The sequence below is a fragment of the Eucyclogobius newberryi genome, unplaced genomic scaffold (genome assembly GCF_026437365.1).
Source record: "Eucyclogobius newberryi isolate DKJ021-1_F unplaced genomic scaffold, fEucNew1.0.hap1 SCAF_19, whole genome shotgun sequence".
Taxonomy (NCBI): domain Eukaryota; kingdom Metazoa; phylum Chordata; class Actinopteri; order Gobiiformes; family Gobiidae; genus Eucyclogobius; species Eucyclogobius newberryi.
This window is the reverse complement of record NW_027315823.1, coordinates 17,073,886-17,096,953: the sequence shown is the minus strand read 5'-3', so window position 1 is coordinate 17,096,953 and position 23,068 is coordinate 17,073,886. Positions and strand designations below refer to the sequence as shown.

The 23,068-nt window shown below is 38.7% G+C and overlaps 4 protein-coding genes across 4 annotated transcripts in view; all 4 read right to left on the bottom strand.

The window, feature by feature from the left end:
- Positions 1–3,651: 3,651 nt before the first annotated feature.
- Positions 3,652–9,055, bottom strand: arl8bb (ADP-ribosylation factor-like 8Bb). The gene is made up of 7 exons (XM_072451926.1): positions 8,879–9,055; positions 8,047–8,127; positions 7,794–7,867; positions 7,625–7,718; positions 7,487–7,554; positions 7,268–7,338; positions 3,652–6,846 (listed from the first exon to the last, which is right to left on the bottom strand). The coding sequence occupies exons 1-7, from the start codon at positions 8,999–9,001 to the stop codon at positions 6,797–6,799; spliced, it is 561 nt and encodes a 186-aa protein (XP_072308027.1). The 5' UTR covers positions 9,002–9,055; the 3' UTR covers positions 3,652–6,796.
- Positions 9,056–9,734: 679 nt separating this feature from the next.
- Positions 9,735–14,977, bottom strand: LOC140365471 (N-acylethanolamine-hydrolyzing acid amidase-like). Its single transcript, XM_072451925.1, has 11 exons — positions 14,730–14,977; positions 13,895–14,059; positions 13,466–13,589; positions 13,300–13,390; positions 13,138–13,223; positions 12,137–12,309; positions 11,992–12,054; positions 10,308–10,374; positions 10,204–10,232; positions 9,905–9,974; positions 9,735–9,829 (listed from the first exon to the last, which is right to left on the bottom strand). The coding sequence occupies exons 1-11, from the start codon at positions 14,918–14,920 to the stop codon at positions 9,815–9,817; spliced, it is 1,074 nt and encodes a 357-aa protein (XP_072308026.1). The 5' UTR covers positions 14,921–14,977; the 3' UTR covers positions 9,735–9,814.
- A 986-nt stretch (positions 14,978–15,963) lies between these two features.
- On the bottom strand, positions 15,964–19,116 carry bhlhe40 (basic helix-loop-helix family, member e40). Its single transcript, XM_072451924.1, has 5 exons — positions 18,847–19,116; positions 18,690–18,753; positions 18,488–18,595; positions 18,074–18,197; positions 15,964–17,635 (listed from the first exon to the last, which is right to left on the bottom strand). Exons 1-5 carry the CDS (start codon positions 18,921–18,923, stop codon positions 16,896–16,898), a joined length of 1,113 nt encoding a protein of 370 aa, XP_072308025.1. The 5' UTR covers positions 18,924–19,116; the 3' UTR covers positions 15,964–16,895.
- Positions 19,117–20,946: 1,830 nt separating this feature from the next.
- itpr1b (inositol 1,4,5-trisphosphate receptor, type 1b) overlaps positions 20,947–23,068 on the bottom strand; it is a 64,113-nt gene continuing 61,991 nt past the window's right edge. The window contains exon 62 of the mRNA XM_072451923.1: positions 20,947–21,849. Within this exon, the coding sequence (XP_072308024.1) occupies positions 21,763–21,849 (87 nt within the window). The 3' untranslated portion in view covers positions 20,947–21,762. The remainder of the gene's footprint in view (positions 21,850–23,068) is intronic.

The following is a 23,068-nucleotide window of genomic DNA, read 5'->3' as shown; positions in this document are numbered from 1 at the left end:
ACTCACCGCTGTTGCCTTCATCAGATGAGAAGTTTATTCACTTGTTGTCATGTCAGTGTTGTGTGTAATCCAGAGTTCATTCATCCTGTGCTCCGTGAACTCCGAGTGTCATAAATCTTTGGTTGATTTGAGATGCACTTGTGTTTCCTCAATATTTACACTGCGAACACAAACTGCTCCTCTGAGTATAAATCTTATTATTTGTCTAAATGAAAGTTTCAAATGAATTCATCTTCTCTTTGTTTCTTCCTCTTAAACTCAAACAGAGGTGAATAATAGAGCTAGCCGTCAACTAACTTTCAATGCAAACGCGCTTGTGCGCTCTCTAAAGGCCCCTGCAGTCATTACACCAGAGCAGCACCGATACTCCTCGAGGGTCGTGGGTGGGACCAGCCTGTCAATCAACTGTAAAGGGAGAATCTGATTGGTCAGTGCCAGATCAACGGCAACAACACAAGCGAATGAGTGGCCAGTTCTGAAAGTCTCCAAAACAACCCTAAATCTGATTAGTTTTCTGTACTCAGAACATTACGTCTTATTATTTCCGACATATTTTATTATCCTTGCCTTAAAATAAATATTTACTAATAGTAAGTAGTAAGTAATTATAATATAAATGTAATATTTAAATGCTGAATGTTTAGGCCTTATGTGAAGGCTTAGAAGTCCCTTCAGCTTTAGAGTACACAAATATGGAAGATATAGAGCATTAAAGGCAGACACTAAACAAACAATTTTGAGGTCTACAGTAATATTAGTATTCAGCGCACATACCAATCCACTCCCGTCTTCAGAGAATTACACTGCCTACATCAACCTTTCATTAAATATACATCAATCCAACACGCTTTAATAAAGTGGACTACAGTCAATCTGCCTTAAAACGTAGACTGATAAATACTCAATCTATATGTAAATATGGGCTACACTAGAATAAAATGGTGGAAAATGCATTAGGTGGCCTATTTGATCAGTGCCCAAGGAGCTGAAGTGGTGATTTTTAATGCACTGAGGAGCAGGAAGAGTGGAGGGTAGAAGACTTATCAAAGAGAACAACAACTCACACTCGCAGGGGAAAGAATTCAGTTTGTGTCTAATCAGGTTTTCTACAATCTGTAAAAAAGTTGAGGTAAGCGTAAGAAACAAAACATTTTAAACGGATGAAAATTTTTTTTTTTTTTTTCTTTTCATAAATTCTAACCATTATCTGCTCTTTTTAAGTTGAGATATTTGTTTGTCCAGTTGATCATCACAAAAGTACCGGTATTTTCCAAAATGTAATGTCCAAATACATCCATGACCTCTACTTTTCTTGGGACTATAGGCTCAACAAAAATAAAGTACAAAAACAAGGAGGCCCAATCTAGTCTCATTTGTCCCACAATGGGGAAAGGGCAAATTTCGTTGCCTCGTGCATTTGTTTATTAGCGCGACGGATCGCATCGCATCTCTCGTCTCCGTAGATTTCCATCTCTTCTGAGCCAGCTCCAAATGTCTTTCTCCGTCTTAATTTAGTCCTGTACACAAGGGAACTATATTATGATAGATCAATGTGCTTAGACACACACCAGCCTATCAACCACGCATGCGCAGCCAGGAAATCGTGCTGCTCTCCTGGGGACGAGCCGACGAGGCTGCAGGTGAGCAGTAGGTGTATCCTATGATTGACATGTGAATGAACTACTCGGCTGTCCACGCCACGAGGAAAGAGATTCAGATTTGGCGCCAAAAAATCCTCCATAATTCCTTTATAGTTATAATTCCCACAAATGTCATAATCTTCCAACCTGTACCAAAATATTATATTAAAGACATACAGACAAATTATGCAAAAGCAGCTTTAATGAGCTTATAACCTTGTTACAACAGTATTTGCTTACTCAAAGTTGTTTGTAATCCTGTATTGTTCTGGAACTGAGGTTTGAGGGTCAGAAAATTCCTGTTTTCCCTCATCTCCTATCCCTGCCCACAACCCTGTACTGTGTTGTGATTATTTGAAAAATGAGTTATCATCTGAGTTATAAAATGCATGCACGAGTTATAAAATGCCACATGGCCACACAAAAAATCTACATATAAATGACAATCCGCTGCTTGTTACAGTAAAAGAAGAGGCGGGTTTTATCAGTCAATGGACCAAATTCTATCAACATAGTATTTTATAATGGACAACATTTCAAACGGTGATATACTTATGTTGCAGTTAAATGTTAAGTTCCAGCATAAGAGCATAATATGTCTCCATTAAAGTTTATAAATAGGCTTACACACAACATCCTTGAATGATCATAAGAAAGGTAAACAGCTGCCAATAGTTTGAGTGGCTGTGCACTGTGGACCCCTTATAAATGTCTTTTACAGGCTGTTGCCCATTAAAGTGTGCCTACATGTGCCATGCTGTTCTTTATTAATGGTGACATTCCACACTGCAATTAGTGTCAAGTTCCTAAACAAGTGCCTGAATGAAGTGTTTGCTGGCTTTCCACATCCATAAACCCGGTTCCACCTGGTTTGATCATGATAACGGAATGAACAAAACTCTTTGCCATAGATTTAATTTTTCTCTTTTGTACCTTACCAGTCCTGATAAAAGTTTAAGTCCAGTCAACCTCAGTGCAAAGTCTAAACCAGTTTGAACAAAAGGGTGGGACAGGAAACAAAAATGTCCTTCACATCCCTCGAAGTTGAGACTATTTACATTTAATTTAGGTCATTAATTGGAGAGAGAAATGCGAGTGAATCATGTCTGGAGCAATATGGCGTTGTTGGTTCTTGTACTTTCTAATGAACACTCATTTGTACCAATCAACTGTTCATAATGTAACTAAATGAAGAGTCCATGGGGTCATTGCGAAGGTAAATTGCACACAGACTCTGGGTTCTGAACCTCCAGTGACCTGTGGAATCTATTAAATCCCACCTGGATCTGTCCACACATCCCAACTTGTGCCCTGGCTCACTCTTAAAGCCAGCAGCTGTGTTCTCAAACCAGCTTCATTAAAGGTGTTGGCAAAGAGGGGCTCAGACTGTCCACCTGCAACACTTGTCCTCAACTTCCCTTATATTGTTATGCACAGCCGAGAAACATTTAGGTTTTAGCCAATAGCAAGAATGTTAGCAGCTGGCATCTGTGCTGTGTCCAAATATTCTACACATACGGAAGGTGGAGGTCACTTGATTTAGGCCTTTGTTTGCTTTTTGCTTATTGACAAAACACAAAATGTATTTAAAATCATTGTGACAGGAACCTGCTTCAGTCATAGTTAAGATGAGGAAACCACGAACACACATACTTTGTGACAGGATTGTGAAAGGATGAGAATAATTGATAGTAAATATGCTAGACCCCCAAATACTATCAAACTATAAAGGTCTACTCCCCAATTATTTAGCTTCAGATTAAGCCCAAAATGACCTCCGCACCACACATACACGTATAGGAAAATATATTCCACTCACAAATGTATAAATATACATTTTTTTTCAAATGCATAAGAACAGTAACACTTTTGCACTTATCAAGGATGGAGTTGGAACTTGTTTGCTTCTAAGAGCCATTGTGTGTTACATAAATCAGACGTGCCTTTGCCTCCATCTACTGGCAGAAATAAATATTGCAAGAACAATGAACGTGAACAGTCTTACAATCGATAAAAATAAACATTTTATTACCAATCACGGGTAAAGAATGGCCAACAAGACATCAAGAACATTTATCAGAAATAAAAAATGCTAACATTTTATTTACAAAAGCTTGGTTGTGGACAGATCAGCACATGCTCATACAAATAGATAAGCATTATTGTAACTTGTTGTTATATTATTAATACAGATGTAACAAAGCTTTCCTCATTTACCCACGGACTTAGCCAGTTTAACAGTCCCACACTGCTATCGTGGTCCCAACAGTGGATATTTAAGGTTGCAACAATCACCAGCAGACACAGAATACATCTCAGGGAACAGAGAATGACCAGCAATGGATGGATTGACATTAACATGATTGATAGTAATCGATAATAGTAGCAGGTGGGTTACAACATTGTCATAAAAACATTATTTGACCAGCGAGCATTATACTTAAACTGAAGATAATTATAAAGCTGGGCAAGGAACCTAGTATGTGAGAAGAGAATTTTGTTTGTGCAAGAACATACAGTATTCAGTTGGTTTGTTAGAGTTGAAGAGATATCGTAAAATAAAAAGTACATAAGAATGTACATTTTTTTTTAATTTGTTCGTATTGTACCATAGGAAAAATACAAAGCAAAAAAATAAAAACGCTCATTACTTATTTTATCTTATTTTCTTCTGGACCTAATGTTAGACCTGTGTTGATGATATGCAGATTAACTCCAGATTACAGTATTTTTGACACTATCCAGTTTTATAAAAGAAACAATTTTAAGTACATTTCTTTTAGTATGTCTCAAAAATCACTTCTGTTGACATTTACTATCAGATCTAAACTTGGGTCAAATGGATACGTTCGGTTCATTCAACAATCCTCTGTCATCTGAGTTGCTGAAGTGCACTTCTGTGGATGCCCTTCTCTAGAGATATTTGGGCTTTTTAGTGTATTGTCTATCGGCCTTAAATAAGGCCAATATTTAGCTTGGGTCGGCCATCATAAAAGGTGTATAGCTTTATTTAAACACTTAAGTGCAAAGAGGGCAGTGTGCAACATTTCATTACACCTCTTCCTCATGGGAGGGCTGTGGAAGTCTAAAAAATATTTATTTGGAGATTGCTTTTCCTTATTATACTTTAACTATGCAGTGCAGTGCATTTTATAGACATTAAGATGGCATCAACCATGGGGGAAAAACAAAACATACATGTTGATCTACATTTGACACTTGCACTACTGAAGCACGTGCTTGTGACAGACGGCCAGACAAGGCCCGAGGGTGTGACTGGAGTAGCCTTTGGAAATATCAGTCTGTCTTCTGACTAACAGTGGGTTTCTGTTCTCCAATCACAGGATTAGAGAAAGAACAAACCAATGGCGCACCCTTGCTTTGTTCAGAAATAAACTTAACAATTCTGCTAACCCTCTGTGAAACACAACCCAATGCCTGTAATGCATTTCATTCTTTGGGAGTACAGGAGAAGATTAAAACATTAAAAATGTATCATAGACCAATCAAATGTGCTGCTAAGGTTAGTTTACCTTTCTTTAAGTTATACTTAGATTTGTATGTTTTATGATCACTTAATAAAGGATTATCTAGTGGTGATGTTCAAGTTATCAAGGAATTCCTCGCTAGAGTTTATTTTTGAGGAGTCGTTAACAGTTCAGCTCACCTGTTTAGCCAAAGGCACTTAAATCTAACTGTTCCGTTCACCTGTTTGGCCAAAGGCACTTAAAACTCCCCTTTCAAATCTTAAACACAACCTACAGTTATATGTAAACATTGAAACAGTCAAAATAATTTATAATTATAATACCAGCAAAAAAAGCCACAACACAAATTACCCACCATCCTGATTTGGTAGAGATATAATCACCAAATGTCACCTAATGTTTGCTGGCAAAGAAGCAAATGAATTGTGTCTGTGACAGAAATGTGTGCAGGATGCACAAACCCAGATTTTAGTCATTGAAGAAAGACACCTCTGGACACTTACCATCTACAGTCATACATTACAGTCCAAGACAAATACCCCCGCAACGTTTTGAAACAAAACTAAGTAATAAGTACAATATAGCAGTAGCGTGCGGTGACTTTCATGGATGGGCAAGCAGACTTAGTTATATTTAGTGGGTCACATTTGCACACAAAAGTGCAAGGGTGAGTTTCAAACCCCAGTCTCACACTGAACTAAACACCCATAACTGTGAAGACTGCTGGATGGAGTAAATAATCTCAATTCACTACACAAATAAGTGCTCAATTTTGTTAAATGATAAATGTTAAATATTTCTAACCTCTAATCATTAAAAACTATCTATTAGAGACCTGCTCATGTTTCTAAGTCAGAGTTTTGAAACTTGGCGCTGCAGTTGCTTCACTTCTCCTCAGCAGCAGAAGTGAGGCAACTGCAGCGCCAAGTTTCAAAACTCTGACTTAGAAACATGAACATAATTTGGATATATTTCGGACCAATTTAAATATAATTGTGACACACTGTAATTTTGGGCCTTTTTGGTCGATCAGTGCTTGCCTTGATTACTCTGACCACACGCCACTGCAATATAGTTCAAACTGTGTACATAATTGCACTGACCTCGACTTTTGAATACTTTGAATGGCCAATTATCATTTGCTTGTCACTGCTTACAATGTTTTGCTTTTTAACTCTTTTTAATTTGACACCATGGTTTATGAGACAGTAGCTGTCAAACTACCACTTGTACAAAAGGACTGTCTCATTAAATGTATGAATGGCAGGCTACATGTGTAAACAGTTCTGGACAGCTGTGTACAGGCTGCAGATGTTTTGTCTACATGTGTGAATCAAGTAAATCGACCACTTGTGACTCACATACAGCAAGATTCAGAACCCAAACATGAACAAACATTGGGTATACATTGATTCACCACCCGTGTTGGATTGGTACATCCCTAAATAAAACTGATAATACTCACAGAACAGTGTGTGTAGCGTGTGATAAGGCATGAGGGTTATAGACAATCAAGCTTCAGACGCACTCTTGTGATGCTTTGGGGATGAGGAGCTTTCATAGAGTTGTAGGCGGTGCATGTGGTGACAGTGCCGAGTGTACACATGGGTTACTTCACAAAGGCGGGCTGGATGTCAAGGACCAACGACTGGAGGACAGTTTCACTTTTCAGCTCCGTCGAGACTTTGAATGCTGGATAAGCCACTGCAGAGTGATGTCTGTAAAGACATAATTAAAGGGTTTTCAATTACATATTTTTCTTTGTATAGACATGTCCGAGATGTACTTTGGTGCTAGGCCATGGAGAGACTTGTACAAAACCAAGGCTGCTTTAAAGTCTATTCCCTGAGAACAGGACTAATGTGATGGGACTTCCTGGTGCTAGTCAGGACCCGAGCAGCAGCGTTCTGGATGTACTGCAGCTGTTTACAACGATTATGTCAGAAGTTGATTAGACATGATTTATTCCATTTTATTTTAAAGCACGAACAAGAAATTATATAGTCCTTGACTGAAGAACTTGTATGAATTTATTGACTTTATTAATTGTAAGCATGTGTATTTGAAATTTGAATTGTCTTGAACTGATTAGGAGAAGAATACTACTGGATAATGCTTGTAATAAAGACGAAAGTTTACCTATGTTGTCTTTCTCTTTGCATGAGACGGAGTAGCAGCAGATCTCTCGATCTTGAATGGCAGATAAATTCCTATAAAATAGATAAAAACAATATAATATAACATAAACACACAAGATTAGCAAGTATTTGAATTGTAAATAACTGTGTACTATGCACTAATTAAAGCTGGAATACCAATAGTTCCTCTTGCAAGTCTTAGTTTGAAAGAAAATCTTACATTTTTTCAATCAGCTGCTTCTCATCAAGAGCGTTTGGCAAGTCACGTTTGTTGCCAAGTACTAAGATCTGAAAGACAAGGGGATTTTTGATGATAATATAATAGAAGAGAGCCTGGATGACACCAGGATGTACTTACGGGAATTCCCTGTAATTGTGGTTTGTCTAAAAGATTGTGCAATTCATTTCTGGAAGCTTCAACCTTCTCACGGTCTGCAGCATCTACCATGTAACTAATACAACATGTAAGAATTACACAGAATATCAAAGTTAGAATTGAAATAACTTGGGGAGAGACTTATACTTACACTATAGCATTGACTCCTCGACAGTAGCGCTCCCACATGCTTCTGAAGCGTGGCTGTCCACCTATGTCCCATATCTAAAGTGCAAACAAAGAACTGCGTAAGAAGACAGCATGAGGTAAGTTTGATATTTTAAAGGACTGGTTCCCCTCCTGAATTCCACTTCTGAACGACATGAAGAAGCAGAAACATGTAACAATAGAAATTACAGACCAAAGAGTTTCTCTATTTTGAGTTCTTTGACAGGTTGGCCTACCTTTATTGTCACGTTCCCTTTAGTGACCTTCCTCATGTTAAAACCAACTGTGGGAATCATGTCTTCACTGAACTGTCCTGACTGGAAGACACAGACAAAATCTTTATTTCAACATAGTTTGTGTTCGTTATATATGTCCGTGTAAATCATGTTCATTAGCAGTGTGATAGCTGATTAAAGTACGTTCTCGCCATGACACACAGATACAGATTTCATCAAGCCCTTTGTGCATAATAAGTAGTGTTCTCACATTGAAGTAATATTGTGGTATAAGTGTGATATAAGGTTGAACTAAAGTCTAAAGAATAAAGTCTAAAGAATAAAGTAGATGGTGGTAAATGCACCTTTGCAGTTGGTTGCCAGTCAACAACAACATTGAGCTAAACTGTATGCGTTCTGCTGCATTACAGTTTATGTAGTTTGGTCAATAGTAAAATGATAGTTTTAATATTAAAACAGTGCATACAATCACATGACAGCTTTGCTGTGGTAGACTAAACTAAACATAGGCTGCTGTGTAAATACACACAAAGCTTTTGCTCATATGATTCAGATGGGAATGTGTATCTAGTATCTAAGTGTTTCAAGTCTGACAGTCGCTGTTGTCACCATATCCTTGATGTCATCTTGCTGGGCACATGACTGCATTCACCAGTCATAACACAGTGCAACTTCGTCACTCTTAGATAAAGACAAGTGTAAACATTATTAAGAATAAGCGGTAATAACCTACAGCAATTTGTATAACAGCAATATTAGACACAGTCCAAATAGTAGTTTACTTCGTATAGTCTTTGCCGGGTGGACGCCGGGGCCCTAAAGAGCTACTTACTGCGATGACGTTGACAAACGTCGTCTTCCCAGAGGACTGAAGTCCCACTAATGTTAGCTCCATCTCTTCTTTCCAAAAGAGAGCGCGGAACCAGTCTAAAAGCCTGTTTATGAGAGCCAGCATCTTGGATGACAGCGTAGTTACAGCTTAGCACATACAGGAAGTGTCCAGTGCCTCGTCAGGCCATGTGACCACGCGTCAGCGCGCGTGCTCCTCAGCACAGGGGCGCGCAGGAGGAAAGGAGGAACAGGACAAACAGTGTGGAGTCTGCAAGTGCAGTTTATTTGATCAATCTTGTATATAATAATTATTAAGTATTGTAACAACCTTAATGTTAAAACATTATCTTGTTAAATGTTCATTTCACACCACTGTTATAAATGCATTGTTATTTTGTGAAGAGATAAAGTGACAACTTGTGAGCACTAAACTGGTATTCATTACTAACCTGAGAGACATTACAGTATTGATAAAATTCAACAACCTGATAACAAACTGAAATATTCAGAATTAAATTTATTTAACCTGATAGATAGGCCCACATAAAAAGGCTAAAAGTACAATTCAAATAGGCCTACACAGAAAGGCCTATTTGACATTTTTTTAAGGGTAGGCCTATCTTGGATGAGGTCAAACCTTTAATTTTTTTAATTGCCACACCTTAAGCCGCTTATGTGACCTGCAACAATTGTTTGGTGTTATAAGCTTTCATTCTAGTCCAAGTATTTCCACCTTTATAAATATCCAATGATCATTCACAAGTCATTCACAAAATGATTATTGTAAAGTGCCTTCAGAAAAAAAAAAAAAAAACAACAACAACCGCGACCCCGAAAGGGAACAAGCGGTAGAAAATGGATGGATGGACAACAACAACAACAACAACAGAAAAACAGTTCAAATGCCTCAGATGTGGTCAATTATTAATTGTCCGTCTCACGGCAGACAGCCCTGGGTAAAAATAAAACAAGAATTATAAGGGAAAAAAAGAGATAGGCTTGAATGTTTGAGCAACACAAACATTACCTGTGGTCTGACCAGTGTGTTGTATTTATCTGGCACTGCTGCACTCATAGTGGTTGTATAAACAGTTATACTAGAACACATGAAACACATCTATAATGTACTATTGTAACAACACATTTACAAACAAGAACGTCTAGCACAATGTGTGACAATCTCCATTTATTTCTGTTATGTGTTTTTCTAAAATTTGTGCTCAGACAATAGTTGCTTGACATTCATGCTGAGGTCAAGGAATGGGAACTGAAAGCATGCAGCATAACCACTGTCAAGTGATCCACTCAAACAAACAAAAAACTTACCCATTACATACGGGGTACAGAGACAAAACCTGGAGAGAACATCATTAGTGTGTCACTTATGTGTTCAAATATGTGTGTTGTTGTGTAGGTCTGCTTGTATTTACCTGATAAAGTGTATCCATGTTGATATGGTCTTGTCCTGTTACATTTAAGGCTTTATTGGCCACTTTCCTGAAAAAGAGAGTACCACATTTTCCCCCACATGATGTATTTTTGACGCCTTTGCAGATACTAGCTCGCACAGCAGGGCAGGAGTGTGTTTGTTCTCTTTATACCACACAATGCGCTCGTATCTTAACAAACAGCAATAGTCGAAGCACAGCCCAATTTAACAGATCCATGAGCGCAGCCCACAAAGAGGTTTAGGGCATGTGATCTGTGCCAACTACGGTGGCCCTGAAGGACAAAACACGTACCCAAATTCAAACACGCACAAATAAAAAAGGGCAAAAAATACCTAAACAAGTGCAAATTCAGATGCAAAAATGAAAAAAAAAAACACACCCAAGTGAAAAAACATGCACAAATGAAAAAACACACACAAATTCAAAAACATCCACACATTTTAAAGCACGCACAGATTCAAAAACACGCTAAAAAAAATCAAAACACACACCCCAAGTCTACAAGTGGATTAGGGAAAGGGTAGGTTCAGAGTGCTTCACTGGGATTGGACAGGTAGGAGACTGTTTCTACCGCTGTGATTGGCTGAATAAAAAGAACAATCAGGAAAGACAAACAACCCACAGTTTTTAGCGCCGTGGAAAAATCAACCGCAAGAAACAGTTTTAAATTTGTTGAAATAGTACGCAACTTGACCAGCATTTTTTAAACCAAGAACTGGTGGTTTACTGTAGATTATAGCACGCTGATGTTTATTTAGGAAGATCACCTTTTGAATCAGATTATGAAGGTAAGCTAACGAGAATTGCATCAAAGAATCCTTGTTATTATATATTATATTATAATAAATATATTAATTGCAATTCATAAGCTGTATATTTTTTGTATGACTCAAAGCAGGTTATTCTATTTGCTTTGGAAAGCTTTTTGCTTTATAAAAAAAATTGAATATTGAAAAAATTGAACAACCACGTGTGAGGCTGCAGCTTGTGGTAAGTTGTATGCATGTTCCGTTGCTTGTTTTGTCATCAAGAAGTTCTGTTTCTGTGGTTTGTTCGATTTCATATTGTCTTTTGAAATGATAATAGGCATAAATCTGTTACAAATTTGTTTACTGGTATGATGCTTGCCTGGGATCCAGAATACACACTTTTGTTTTGTTTTGACGTGGATGAACCATGTGTGTCCCTGATTGGCTAATCCACCTGTCAATCGCCCATATGAACATGGAGATTACGGAGTGACCAGGCTGATATCGACAGAGAGATATCATTCCAAAGTATATTGCCAACTGTAACTTATATTTTTGGTTTTAATTATAGCAAAATGGTCCAACGAAAACATTAGGGAGTTAAAATGTACTACCAAGAACATCTATAATTAAAATACTACATGCTACTAAACCATCATTCTCTTAAATCATAAATCAGTCCAAGTACCCCTGGCAAGTGTTCCCATACCCCGAGGGTATCCCTGGTTGAGAAACACTGGTTTATTGGTATTGTCTGCCCTTTTTTTAACTGTAACTGACGCAGAAGATGTGAGTCTTCTTTGTGGAAATTAATAACTTATTCTGATTTAGAGATTGCCATACCGTAGACTTTAAAGATTTCTAGATTTACATAACCTCATTCAAAATGAAGGAGAATAATATTGATTACTGACCTTCTGTAATCTCTTTTTGGAGGAGGCTTCCAATGGTCATAATTTGTTTCCACTCTGTACCATCTATACCATAAAAAGGAAATGTAGCAGTGACAATTTTTAAATTTTCCACTACATTATGCAGTATTCTAAAAAATATACTTACGCTCCATTGATGGGCTCTAGCGGCCATAAGTCTGCAGGGCCAGTGCGATCTCTGGTAATGACCAAACCCTCACCTGCTCGCACCCCGCCTACTATGTAATACACCCCAGTGATGATAGGCACTTTAGAGAGGCGGAGCACAGCGTCCAGGAAGTCTTCCGCATTTTCCAGAGTCTGCAAAAATTAAAATTTTCTGTGGACTGAACATCTCCAACTTTAACTAGAGCTATTATATTATTATTACAGTAGTGGTGGCTAATAATATGAAGCAGGTAATTGGCTTATAAATAGCATATATCTGATGATGAACACATTTCTAAACGTTATCAGGCAATAATTGCTGACTTTGCTTTGCTAACCCTAACCCTAACCCTAACACTTTGAAGATTAATAACGCACTGGATTTTAATAATTGCTAGACTCACTATGAAAGTATCAGTTATTGTCTAGTAGTCTATTCTTTCAATCTCAGACACGAAAGAGTAAAATAGACTGGCATATTAACACTGTATTTGTGTAAACTTGTGTCGAGTTGTAGTATTTATTTATTCAAACTGATGCAGTGGCTTCTCATTTCTGAAACACCCATGTGGAAAGACAAATCCCGTGGTCATAGAAATGTTGTCAGCGATACTAATCTAGGGTACTACAGATCTGAACCCCAGTGAGAGTGTTTGGGATGAGCTGGAGAAGGCTAAAATAGGGAAGGAAAAATAATGCAACACTGGATGGAAATTAAACTTTAATATTGCAACTAAGCCACAGCCGATGGGTGCTGGACTCAAAGGTAAAGGCGGTTCTATGAGAAATTAAAGTGTGTGCCCCTTTTTTCCGGTATCGACTTTTTGGGGGGAAGGGCCGTGTAGATCAGCGCAGTAATTGTGTCTCTGTGTACACCGATCATGGATGTGTACAGTATGTTATGGGTGCATGGTTCCTTGATATATGTTCAGTCAATATTGCAGGTGTTGTGTTGAAAGCTTTATATATTCTGTTACTCACCTCCCTCACCAACCAGCCGACAGGAGACCTCCCAAACATGAATGCCGACACCCAGTTCTTCCACCAGTTCCACCAATGCTCACTACCTAAACCAGAAATATATCACAGTTGGCATGTAGAGCTTCCCTCTCTGGTAACATAAGGAATTGTGTTGTTTCTTACCTCGCTGGTCACCTGACACAGTGAATTTATTTGGGCTTTGACCAGTCCATAGGCCTACATAGCCTGCAAATGATGTGCCTGTATATGCAACCTAAATAAAGTTTAAGTTAAAGAAACTGTTGAATTCAGGTTTGGGCTTTTTACAATGGGATGCACATCATACAACCTTTCCATTCTTGACAAAATTGACATTGATGGTGAGGTTTCTGAGGACAGGATGTGGATAGTCAAGATTCCTGCCATGGTACACATTTCCATTTTGGTCCTGAGTTATGATACTTGTGCAAAATCTAAAGAAAACATATAGATTAACAGACTTTAAAGGTGCATTGTGTAACTTTTCTGCTGGTCTTCATGGATATGCTATTGCTTTGCCTGGAATATTCCACAGTATAGAATTAAACTTTCCTCTTGTATTCAATTTTGTTTGATTCCTCAAAAACAGCAAGCAAGCTCATCTCCATAGATCTCACCTGTAACATGCCACCTGTTTATCTCTGTGTCTGGAGATGGATAAGATTAATGCCATACTGTGGAACAATCAAGGCCAAGCAATCTCCACAGAGAGGGGCGGTGTAACAGAGGAGCCACCTACGCAGTTACTTCATAGGCAAAGTTGAGAATGATCACATCTGCAAGGCTTCCTCCAACGTGTTCAGCGAGGCCCCGGATCTCCCCCGCATACGGCTGAGGAATATACTTCTCCAGTGCCAGAACAACAGGTTTGACAGCCTGGTGCACCCATTTGGGAACTGTAGAGCTGAAACAGTAATCATCTCATGAAGTGGCATTTATTAACCAGTAACCAATAAACCCTAGACCAGGGGTGTCCAAACTTTTTTCACCAAGGGCCGCATTTTGAAACTTAAACGGGCCAGAGGGCCACAAACAACTTGACAATGTCGAATTTGTTGAATGACAAAGTGAATCATTTGAAATTTTGCATTTGACGTAGTTGCAATGAGCCTCCACACCTTTAATTAGACCTAGAACATTAATATTAGGTTGGTATAACATCAATATGCCTGAATTTTCCCAATTTCACAGTAAAAAGTACTACTTTTTGTTGTTTGGGCCAACATAGCAGGGAGCTGGAGAGCCAACAAAAATTGGTTTGAGGGCCGCATTTGGCCCCCGGGCCCTAGTTTGGACATGCCTGCCCTAGACCAAAGCTACACATTGCAAGGAAAACAAGCCATAGCCAGCGCATGAAAAAGTTGTCTAAAGTTATACGTAAGTCTTATAGTCTTATAGTCTGATTCTGGTTCTGCTTCTGCTTCTGTTTCTGCTTCTGCTTCTGCTTCTGCTTCTGGTTCTGGTTCTGGTTCTGGTTCTGGATCTGATTCTGATTATAACTCCGTCGTAACTAGTTCCCCAGCACAACATTGGAATAGAAACACTGTTTGCAGGCTCATCCGATCAGCACTTACTCAATCACTTGTGCAGACGCGTTCCTGAGGTACGCGGGGTCAAAGTACAGGCTCAGGGGCTTCCAGCGCACCCCGGGGTCCTCGTCCAGGCTGATGTTGACGGTGGGTGGGGCGAGCTCAGCCAGGCTCACCCGGGCGCAGAGGGCAGAGAGCCCGCAGAGCAGCAGCCAGCACCGCCCGCGGAGCAGCATGGCCACGCGAGGAGTGCGAATCTCTGCAGAGGGTCCAACTCCGCTCCTGACACTTCCTCTGAGATACGATCCTGCTGCAGTCTACTTCCTACTTTCACAATAAAAACAGGATGTAGGTTTGGCCTAAGCACGCAGAATGTGGATTACCGAAAAGGTTATTGAACTAAAATAGTCTGACCAAGCAAACCGCCCATCAGATGGATATGGAAATAATACAAAAGAGGAACTTGCTTTGTTAAATATAACTTGGACTATTTGCATACACTGCTCCAGGCCTGATATATTTGAGTGATTTCAGTTTACTACAAATCACACTGAAATTGACATTTATTTACTTTACTTGGAAGGATATTATCATGTGGAAGATACAGTTTGTAGACTTTATGAAGTTGCTTGTTGCAGATCCATCAGTGATTGCTGTAACTTTGCCGCGTTGTAACGTTGTAATGCACATCATTAACATAACGCTATTCCACCACTAGATGGCGTAGTTGTGCCATTTCTGTCCACTCGGGACATAATTGGGTCTACATGATGAGCAGGGCTGGATCATTTTTGTACTAAATCACTATTGCTGTGATGTTGGCTTATACTGGAATAGCTGAGAAGGTTTAACTTGTGAAATTATGATGCAAACTGAAATATGTAAGTAGCCTATAGCTCAAAGACCCTTACAACCAGCCTAATATTGGAGCTCTTAGTGGATTGTGCCTGCCATAGGAGTACGGTGATAATTACAAGAGAGAATAATAATAATTACAATAAAAGAGACTGATTTTATCGCTTACTGTTAATGAGCATGTGTGGTGTGCAGTTGGCTACTACTGTTGGGTCAGGACAGGAGTGAGGTCATATTTTCTCGATAACACTCAAATCCAGCCCAATATGAAATGTTTACAGCTTGTAATCTTAGACATGTTATTGATTCACAGGGAATCTGATGCTTTCTGTGTTATGTAAGTGTTATGTAAGTATGTGTGGGGAGCTGTCGCGTTAGCAGCCTTCAACGTGTTTCAGCTATCAGGTAATGCAATCTAGATTCATCAGGAGGAAAAAGCTTTATTAATATCTTAATGTATTTAAATGATACATTATATACAAAATATATACAACATTTAATTTTACTTTTCAAAATAAAAATTCAAAGTACCTCTTTACAAAACTATTATCTTTGTTTGAAATATTACATTCACTCTTTTTGCCACATACACAATAGAACAAACAGAACAGAACATCTGCCACTGTTGTGTATGCGAGTAAAGGCAACAGCATGAGCTAAAGGGAGGTCCCGAACTGAACAGAAAATGGGCAAAATCACATTGTTATGTACACACATACAGATGGCAAACAGCAAACGACCTTCGGCTACTAAAACACTGTATCAAAAATAAAGACAAGTTGACAGAAAGTCCATAGACACGCAACTGGTCACGAGTGACTATTTATAAAAGCATGTGTGGTCAGCTCACTCCTCTGCAGATATGAGTGACACACCTCTTAACAGTGACAACGCCCTGACTCCAGTCAAATGTGTCACAAAGTTCCAGGGTAATGTAGGAGTGAGAGAGGCTACAAACTGGTCTTCACTGAACCAGATTCTGTAACATTCTAGTCTACAAAAAGTTGCAGTTACTAGAGCAATAAATACTCAAATAAGTAGAGCTCATAGATATACTGTATACATTAGGTAGCTTAAGCAGCATCTACAGGGGGCATCTTTAATTTTTTACATTCATAACAAACCACTGTGTGCAAATGCATTCGAGGGCTTATCTGTGCCTTACAATTGAGATCAATTCCAATTGAGACATTCAACGGTGAAGCTAAAAACTCACCAAAATCCTCTTTCACAGTTAATGCAATAACCGGTCATTTTTCAGAGCCTCCATAATAGTTTAAAAAGCCATATTGGCATAGTCAATGTTTCTAAGAGGACACCAGTGCATAAATCATAAACATTCACACTTTTGATATTTTAGTCTTTGGTTTCCACATTGATAGGGTGGACTTGCTTTAAAGCTTTATGCTGAGTAGAGTCCAAGGAGGTATGATGGAGCAGTGGTGAACCTGATCTGGAGGACATGACAAGAGATGAGGAGGGCAGTGTTTCCTGAGGTAAGCTGCTCACACATGGGTACATAACCGGCATGCCCCCAGGATACCAACACTTGTCCAGCATGGGCAGGTAGGCGGAGGCAGCTGTGGGTGGGAGGAGGTAGAAGGGCAAGCAAAATGGCTGCTGGTTGGGGGAGAAGTGGACATAGCTATCCCCGGCAGTGGTTTCTTCGGAAAGTTTGGATTTCTTGGCGGGAGGTTCATTGGCCTCCTGCTTGATGCGTTCATTGGATTGGTCCCGTTTGTCCTGATCTCCACCGTATCCGCTGTCTGTGTCTGTGTCACTGCCGCTTTGCTCCCCCATTCCATGAGGGTGAGTTCTTTGGATAACAGGAACGCAGTTTTTAGCCTGAGGTTGGGGGGACACAGCGGCAGCTTTCTTCTCTATTATCTGAAGAGCTGGGGTTTCTTCAGGGTGAACTCTGTCCTGGTGATGGAGAACCTCGGCTGCGACTTTGTGGATGTGGCTTATGACATGGGACGCGCTCAGGTCTCGGCTTTCTTGGTTGGCCAAGTAGTGAAGAACCTCTTTGGCGCAGAGGTGGAAACCAGAGCGGAACATCTCCTCGCTGTCAACTGAGCCGTCGCTTCCATGGTCACCTTTGTAGGACAAAATGAGACATTTAATATATAAATAATACAGTTGTTATTGCTGCAAGTTTAGTGTTGTAGTGTTACCAACAAAAACTACCTAAAGGCACTACTCCCTCTATGGCACTAATGACATTCACATAGTTCATTTATTAAGTACATTTAGTCTACGGGAATTACACAATATTACTTCTAAAAACATCTTGGTGTTTCAAGGGAACGCTACATTCAAGAGCGAGCAATTAAATAAAATAAATGATTACATTTTTTTTTTTTAAGTTGGTGTATTTATAAGAACATTTATTAAAATAAAAAGTGCCTAGGAGAATTTAGTATTTAAAAAAAAAAAACGTATTTTCATAAATACATTTAAAAATGTAAAAATTGCAGCGGCAAAGTGCAATAATATTTTTTCCATAAGGAATTGTATAGAAACCAGTGACATACTTATTTGCAAGTCTTTTTGCAGCGCCATGATCTTCTGCTGCTGCTGTTCCAGACGGACATTCAGAGTCTTCACGTGCTTCAGAGTGAGCTCCAGCACCACAGCCTTCTCCAAATGGCCCAACGTCTAAAACAGGAACACCTCAGATAAGCATGTTGATCTTTCTTATGTAATACATTCTGCAGCTGAACCGGGGACAGGTCTAGAACACGTGTAAAGTCACGCGATCCACATACGCACTTGGACAAGTCAAATTCTAGTTTCAGTTTGACTAAATTATCAAAATTGTTACTTAAAGAATATGTGTATCTAAATTATGCTTATTTTAACTGAGTATAAAGGAAAGCGTTTAAATGACTATAGTGCATTTGCATATGACCTCATGTGGCTGTAGAAATGTACAGGTCTATACTCACAGTCAGCTTTAGGTGTTCTGGCAGCAGATCCTTCAGTTGGGCAATGCACTCATTGATTCTGTCACGCCGTTTCTTTTCTATCAGCCTGTGTGGCAGCTTGTATGTCTCCTGAAGATAAAAATACATTGTTATTTACATTGAAAGCAAAGTAAATACGTACATAAACAAAACATATTCTCGTTTATAAGACAGTTGTAATTACCTTGTTCTCATCCCCGCGCTTCATTCCTCTTCTGGACTTGTACACATACATAGGAAAATCCATCCTAATAAAGTGGAGATAAAAGTTTTTGTTATTATCATGAATTAACTTTGCTTATTTATTTTTTTTTAAATAAATATATGTTTCTATTGCTTACCCTTGCATGTCAGATATATCCATCGCGGGGTGTTTTGGCAGACAAGGAGGAGGCTGTGCACTAGTTATCCTCTCCATGTCGCAAAATACAGAAGGAAAAACTTGGCAAAATACTTTCTAAATAATCCCAAACATCCACCACTTCAAACTCCGAGAAACCCGATGCAAACGAAGTGAAAACGTCCTGTAATCCGCGGAGAGGTTGTGCTGTGCTGTTGTCACACTGAAGTCGGAGTGCGTCTGTCAGAGGAGGATCCACGCCCGGTTCATGTGAGAGCGCGGGGTGGGTTTGACTACGTGTTAAATAAACCCTGTGACTGCGGGCACGTCCCTGGGCGAGAGACACACGCTCCCCGTCACATGAGCCTCACGTGTTGGACGGCGCTTTCAACTGCTCTCCCTCCCCTCCGGCTCACACAGCCAGACGCGCACAAACACGCTCCCGTGCCCCCCCCCCCCCCCCCCCCCCCCCCCCCCTGGCCCCCCCTCGCCCCCGCGTGCGCACTGGCCGCTCATTGGTGTAGTACTTTACCGCTGGGGCCGAGTCCCGTGTTTCACCATGCTTCAGGACACCTACTGTGTTTACACAGAACATACGCATCATTGTCCCAGCGGAGGATGTCTATTTATTTAGGACTTACCTTTATTTTACCAGGCAATTAAGAGCAAACATGTTTACCATGTTGGCCCGGGACATGCGGTTTGTATTATTATAGCCAAAGTTAACCTGATTACTACAATTGTGCTGTCTGCTTTATTTAGACACGATTACTTGGAACGTGTAAGTCCTGTTGTAGTTATTCTCAGTATATTAGGATATAACAGTCCCAAAGCACATGGTTCTTTTTATGACATTTTTAATTTATTTTGAAAAAACAAAACAAAAACATAAATACAAAACAAACAAACAAACAAACAAACAAACAAACTGACAAACAATAAACCTATTCAACAAATATCATGCCCATGTCATCTGAGATCTAAGTCTACGAGTTAAATGTGTTGGCTGGCACACGTCACGCGCTCTCATGTACTAGTTTCATTGGCACGTGCACCTGCGGGCGGGGATGCTCTGCTGCGTGCGCGAGTGTTTGGGCTCCACTGGGAGCACTATAAAGCCTGTTCCCTGCAGCTTGTCACGTTGATCTCCTCATGGCACATGCCTGCTGGTGACGTCAGGCGCACATGCCGAGTGATCCCGACCCAGAACATCTTTAGCAGCACCAGGGCATCAGAATAAACACCACTGAATACATCTTCATAGGCTACTGCTGGGTCTGATATTTTATATATGAATCCAACTACGAATAAAGGTTGGAATTGAGCTATAACGACCCATCCTAGGATGAAATTAGCCTCCTGAAGAAAACATTAAAGATGGTCCTGTACAAATAGCTCGAATTAAAAACATCCAGTTGAGGCCAAACAATTCTTGCTTTTGATAAGATTTTTTTTTTTTTTTCTTTATCGTTGCAGGTCACATGAAGCAGCGGATAAAATGACAAAACATTCTATGATTTTGAACAACCAACAAGGAGCATTGTACAATAACACCTACAGTATTGCAACTTTATCAATACTCAGCCAATACTATTCACACACTGTTCACTTTCTGCACGATTTATGACCATCTGTACATTTTTGTGTAAATATCTGTGTACATATTGAGATCAAGTTTATTTTTTACCTTATTTATTAGTAAACACTTAAATTATGCATGCCATATTTGATTCTATAGACGTTGCTATTATAATTATTTTATTATTCATTGTTTCATGTTGCAACTTAACGTCAAAACAAGTTCCTATATTTGCCTATATATTATATCAATGACAATGGCAATAAACCTTTTCTGATTCTGATATTGTACATCGTTGCACATTAACTAGGGTATTTTTTTTGGTCAGTAAGACCAGAAGTAGGTCAAGAAAAAATATTAAATGTGTTATAACCATATCAATTGTTGCCATATAGTTCCATAAATTACAGTACATTTTAAAATCAAAACTGATAAATGTATTACATTTGTATATTTTATTAAGTGTGTCACATTTGTAGAGTAACAATATTCAAACAATAAAGAACACAAAAACACAAAGGATAAATGCAACAGTTTAATAAATAGTTCTACTTCAATATACAAATAGCCTCATCTTGATTTTAAATTTACCCTAACAAACATTTTGTGAAAGTATTTTCTCTTCAGCCTTCTATACAATGCTATACAAGCAAAGACATTTTCCTCTAAAAAATTGATTGCAAAATAATACACTTTTAACATTTACAAAAAAGTGAAACTAAATGTGGACAAAAAGAGGCACATATGGAAATAGGAAAAATGTGATTAAATGTATAACTTCACAACTCCTGAGTCATAAAAGCACGGGAGACAAGACAGATGAAAAAGTAAATAAAACACATTAAGCCATTTTACATAAAGCGGATTTATAAAACAGAAATATGCCACTTATTATTTTTGACATATAAAAATCTAAATATATTGCTTTAGCCCAATATACTAATCTCTATTGAGTATTAAATCAAAAAGGATCCACAAAAGATTAAAAAGTCAAAGTCCAGCTTATGAAATACCTCTACATTTCCTTAAGTAAAGCAAACATACTATTAAGAAAGAAACAAAAATAATTTTGTGCCAACGAGTTTGCATAAGTTCAGATATTGCACCACAAAAATAAGATAAAATACTGCCAGTACAAAAGAAAAACAGATTGCAAAGTAAGATTAGCAAAGGCCTTGAAAAACTGTACTACCGGTACTTAATTTGGCACCAATTCAAACACAGAACAACACGGGGCAGAGTTTGAGTGCTTAGGTAGAGCTACACATAAGCTAGGTTACCCTACCGTTACAGTGTGCATTATGCTGTGTGTGCCACGCGCTCCTGTGCCACTGTAGACTAAGCGGGCTGCTGCGGGTTGACGTTCATGTGTTGAGGATGTCCGAGGAGACCGATCCGCTGCTTCTGCTTCCTCTGCTCCGTCATCTACAAAACAAGCCAGACACATTTTAGTAGAGCCTGGAACATTTAAAAAAAACAAATCTTCATCCGTCCGACCCGTCTTCTACTGCAAATGTATTATTTGGAGAGCTGCACAATCATTTACCATCATCACTCTCTGCTGACGAAAGCAATGGTAAAGTCGCACTAAGACTGAAACTTGATTTAAGAGATCAAGCAATGAGTCATTACACACTTGTTTTTGTTTTAAGTTTAGAAATTTAAGTTTGTTAAAATTGTATGTTCCAGTTCGTGCCACAAGACTGAAACAAAAATGATTTAAAGTGAAAAGAAAATTAGGTCTTGTAATGAGTATTTGAAGAGAAATATTGAGCAAAGTAATACAGGTGAAACTCAGTTGTTGAGCGTGGGCACAAAATAAAATTGTTAAAGGCTGTTAAATGTATACTTTATACAAGTGTTTATGGTTTCAGAGTTTGTGCTCATGTGCAACTTTAAGCAACAATCTGTCTGGGTCAAAATGTCTTGGTGACATTCACTTCCTCACAAAGAGTTCTCATGTCAAGCGTAAAGACATTTATACAATGGTTTACCAGGAACCCTAAAAATAAGTGATTGTGTAAATTTGGATTCAAGGTAGGGATTTTGGTTAGGAATCAGCGAATTGTATTTAAAGAAAGATTACATAACTTTCAGGAGGTGGCACGCAACCTGCACGATTTCACAGAAATAGAAAGTTGAAACCATACTTGGAACATTCTCCATGGAAATAGATAAATCTTATGCCATACAGTGGGATATTTGTGCACATATCAGCCTGTTCAGGGAACGTTTTTCAGGGCTAGTATTACATTTTTAAAAACAAAACTTGCAAAAATAATAAGACTTATAAAAAAAAGGAGCATTTCTCTGGCTAAAAAGTTATGTAATGGGAAGTCAAAGCTAAAGGTGATGCTTTCATTTTTTTCAGAGATTACACAGATTTTCACATTCTGTTTAAGAAATAAGACAGAAAGTTCAAATTAGTTTGGAGTGAATTTTGTTATTATTATTATTATTATTATTATTATGTATGCATAAGAGAGAATGAGTGTGTGCATATGTGTGTGTACGTACGTGTGTATGTGTAAGTCTGTATGTGGATCTGTATGAATATCTTTCTTAGTTTGCTTTATGCAAGTTTTTGTTGCTGTATGTTTAAGAAAAAATAAATAGATAAAAGAAAAAAAGTTACAATTAAAAT

Coding starts and splice junctions, on each gene's coding strand:
- arl8bb (XM_072451926.1), bottom strand. CDS start 9,001: ATGCTGGCTCTCATAAACAGGCTTTTAGACTGGTTCCGCGCTCTCTTT. Junction 7,868..8,046: donor AAGGGAACGTGACAATAAAG/GTAGGCCAACCT, acceptor TTTGCACTTTAG/ATATGGGACATAGGTGGACA. Junction 7,555..7,624: donor CACAATTACAGGGAATTCCC/GTAAGTACATCC, acceptor CTTGTCTTTCAG/ATCTTAGTACTTGGCAACAA.
- bhlhe40 (XM_072451924.1), bottom strand. CDS start 18,923: ATGGAGAGGATAACTAGTGCACAGCCTCCTCCTTGTCTGCCAAAACAC. Junction 18,596..18,689: donor AGCGCGGGGATGAGAACAAG/GTAATTACAACT, acceptor TTTTATCTTCAG/GAGACATACAAGCTGCCACA. Junction 18,198..18,487: donor CAGAACACCTAAAGCTGACT/GTGAGTATAGAC, acceptor TTCCTGTTTTAG/ACGTTGGGCCATTTGGAGAA.
- LOC140365471 (XM_072451925.1), bottom strand. CDS start 14,920: ATGCTGCTCCGCGGGCGGTGCTGGCTGCTGCTCTGCGGGCTCTCTGCC. Junction 14,060..14,729: donor GCGTCTGCACAAGTGATTGA/GTAAGTGCTGAT, acceptor TTACTGTTTCAG/CTCTACAGTTCCCAAATGGG. Junction 12,310..13,137: donor TCGGCTGGTTGGTGAGGGAG/GTGAGTAACAGA, acceptor TAATTTTTGCAG/ACTCTGGAAAATGCGGAAGA.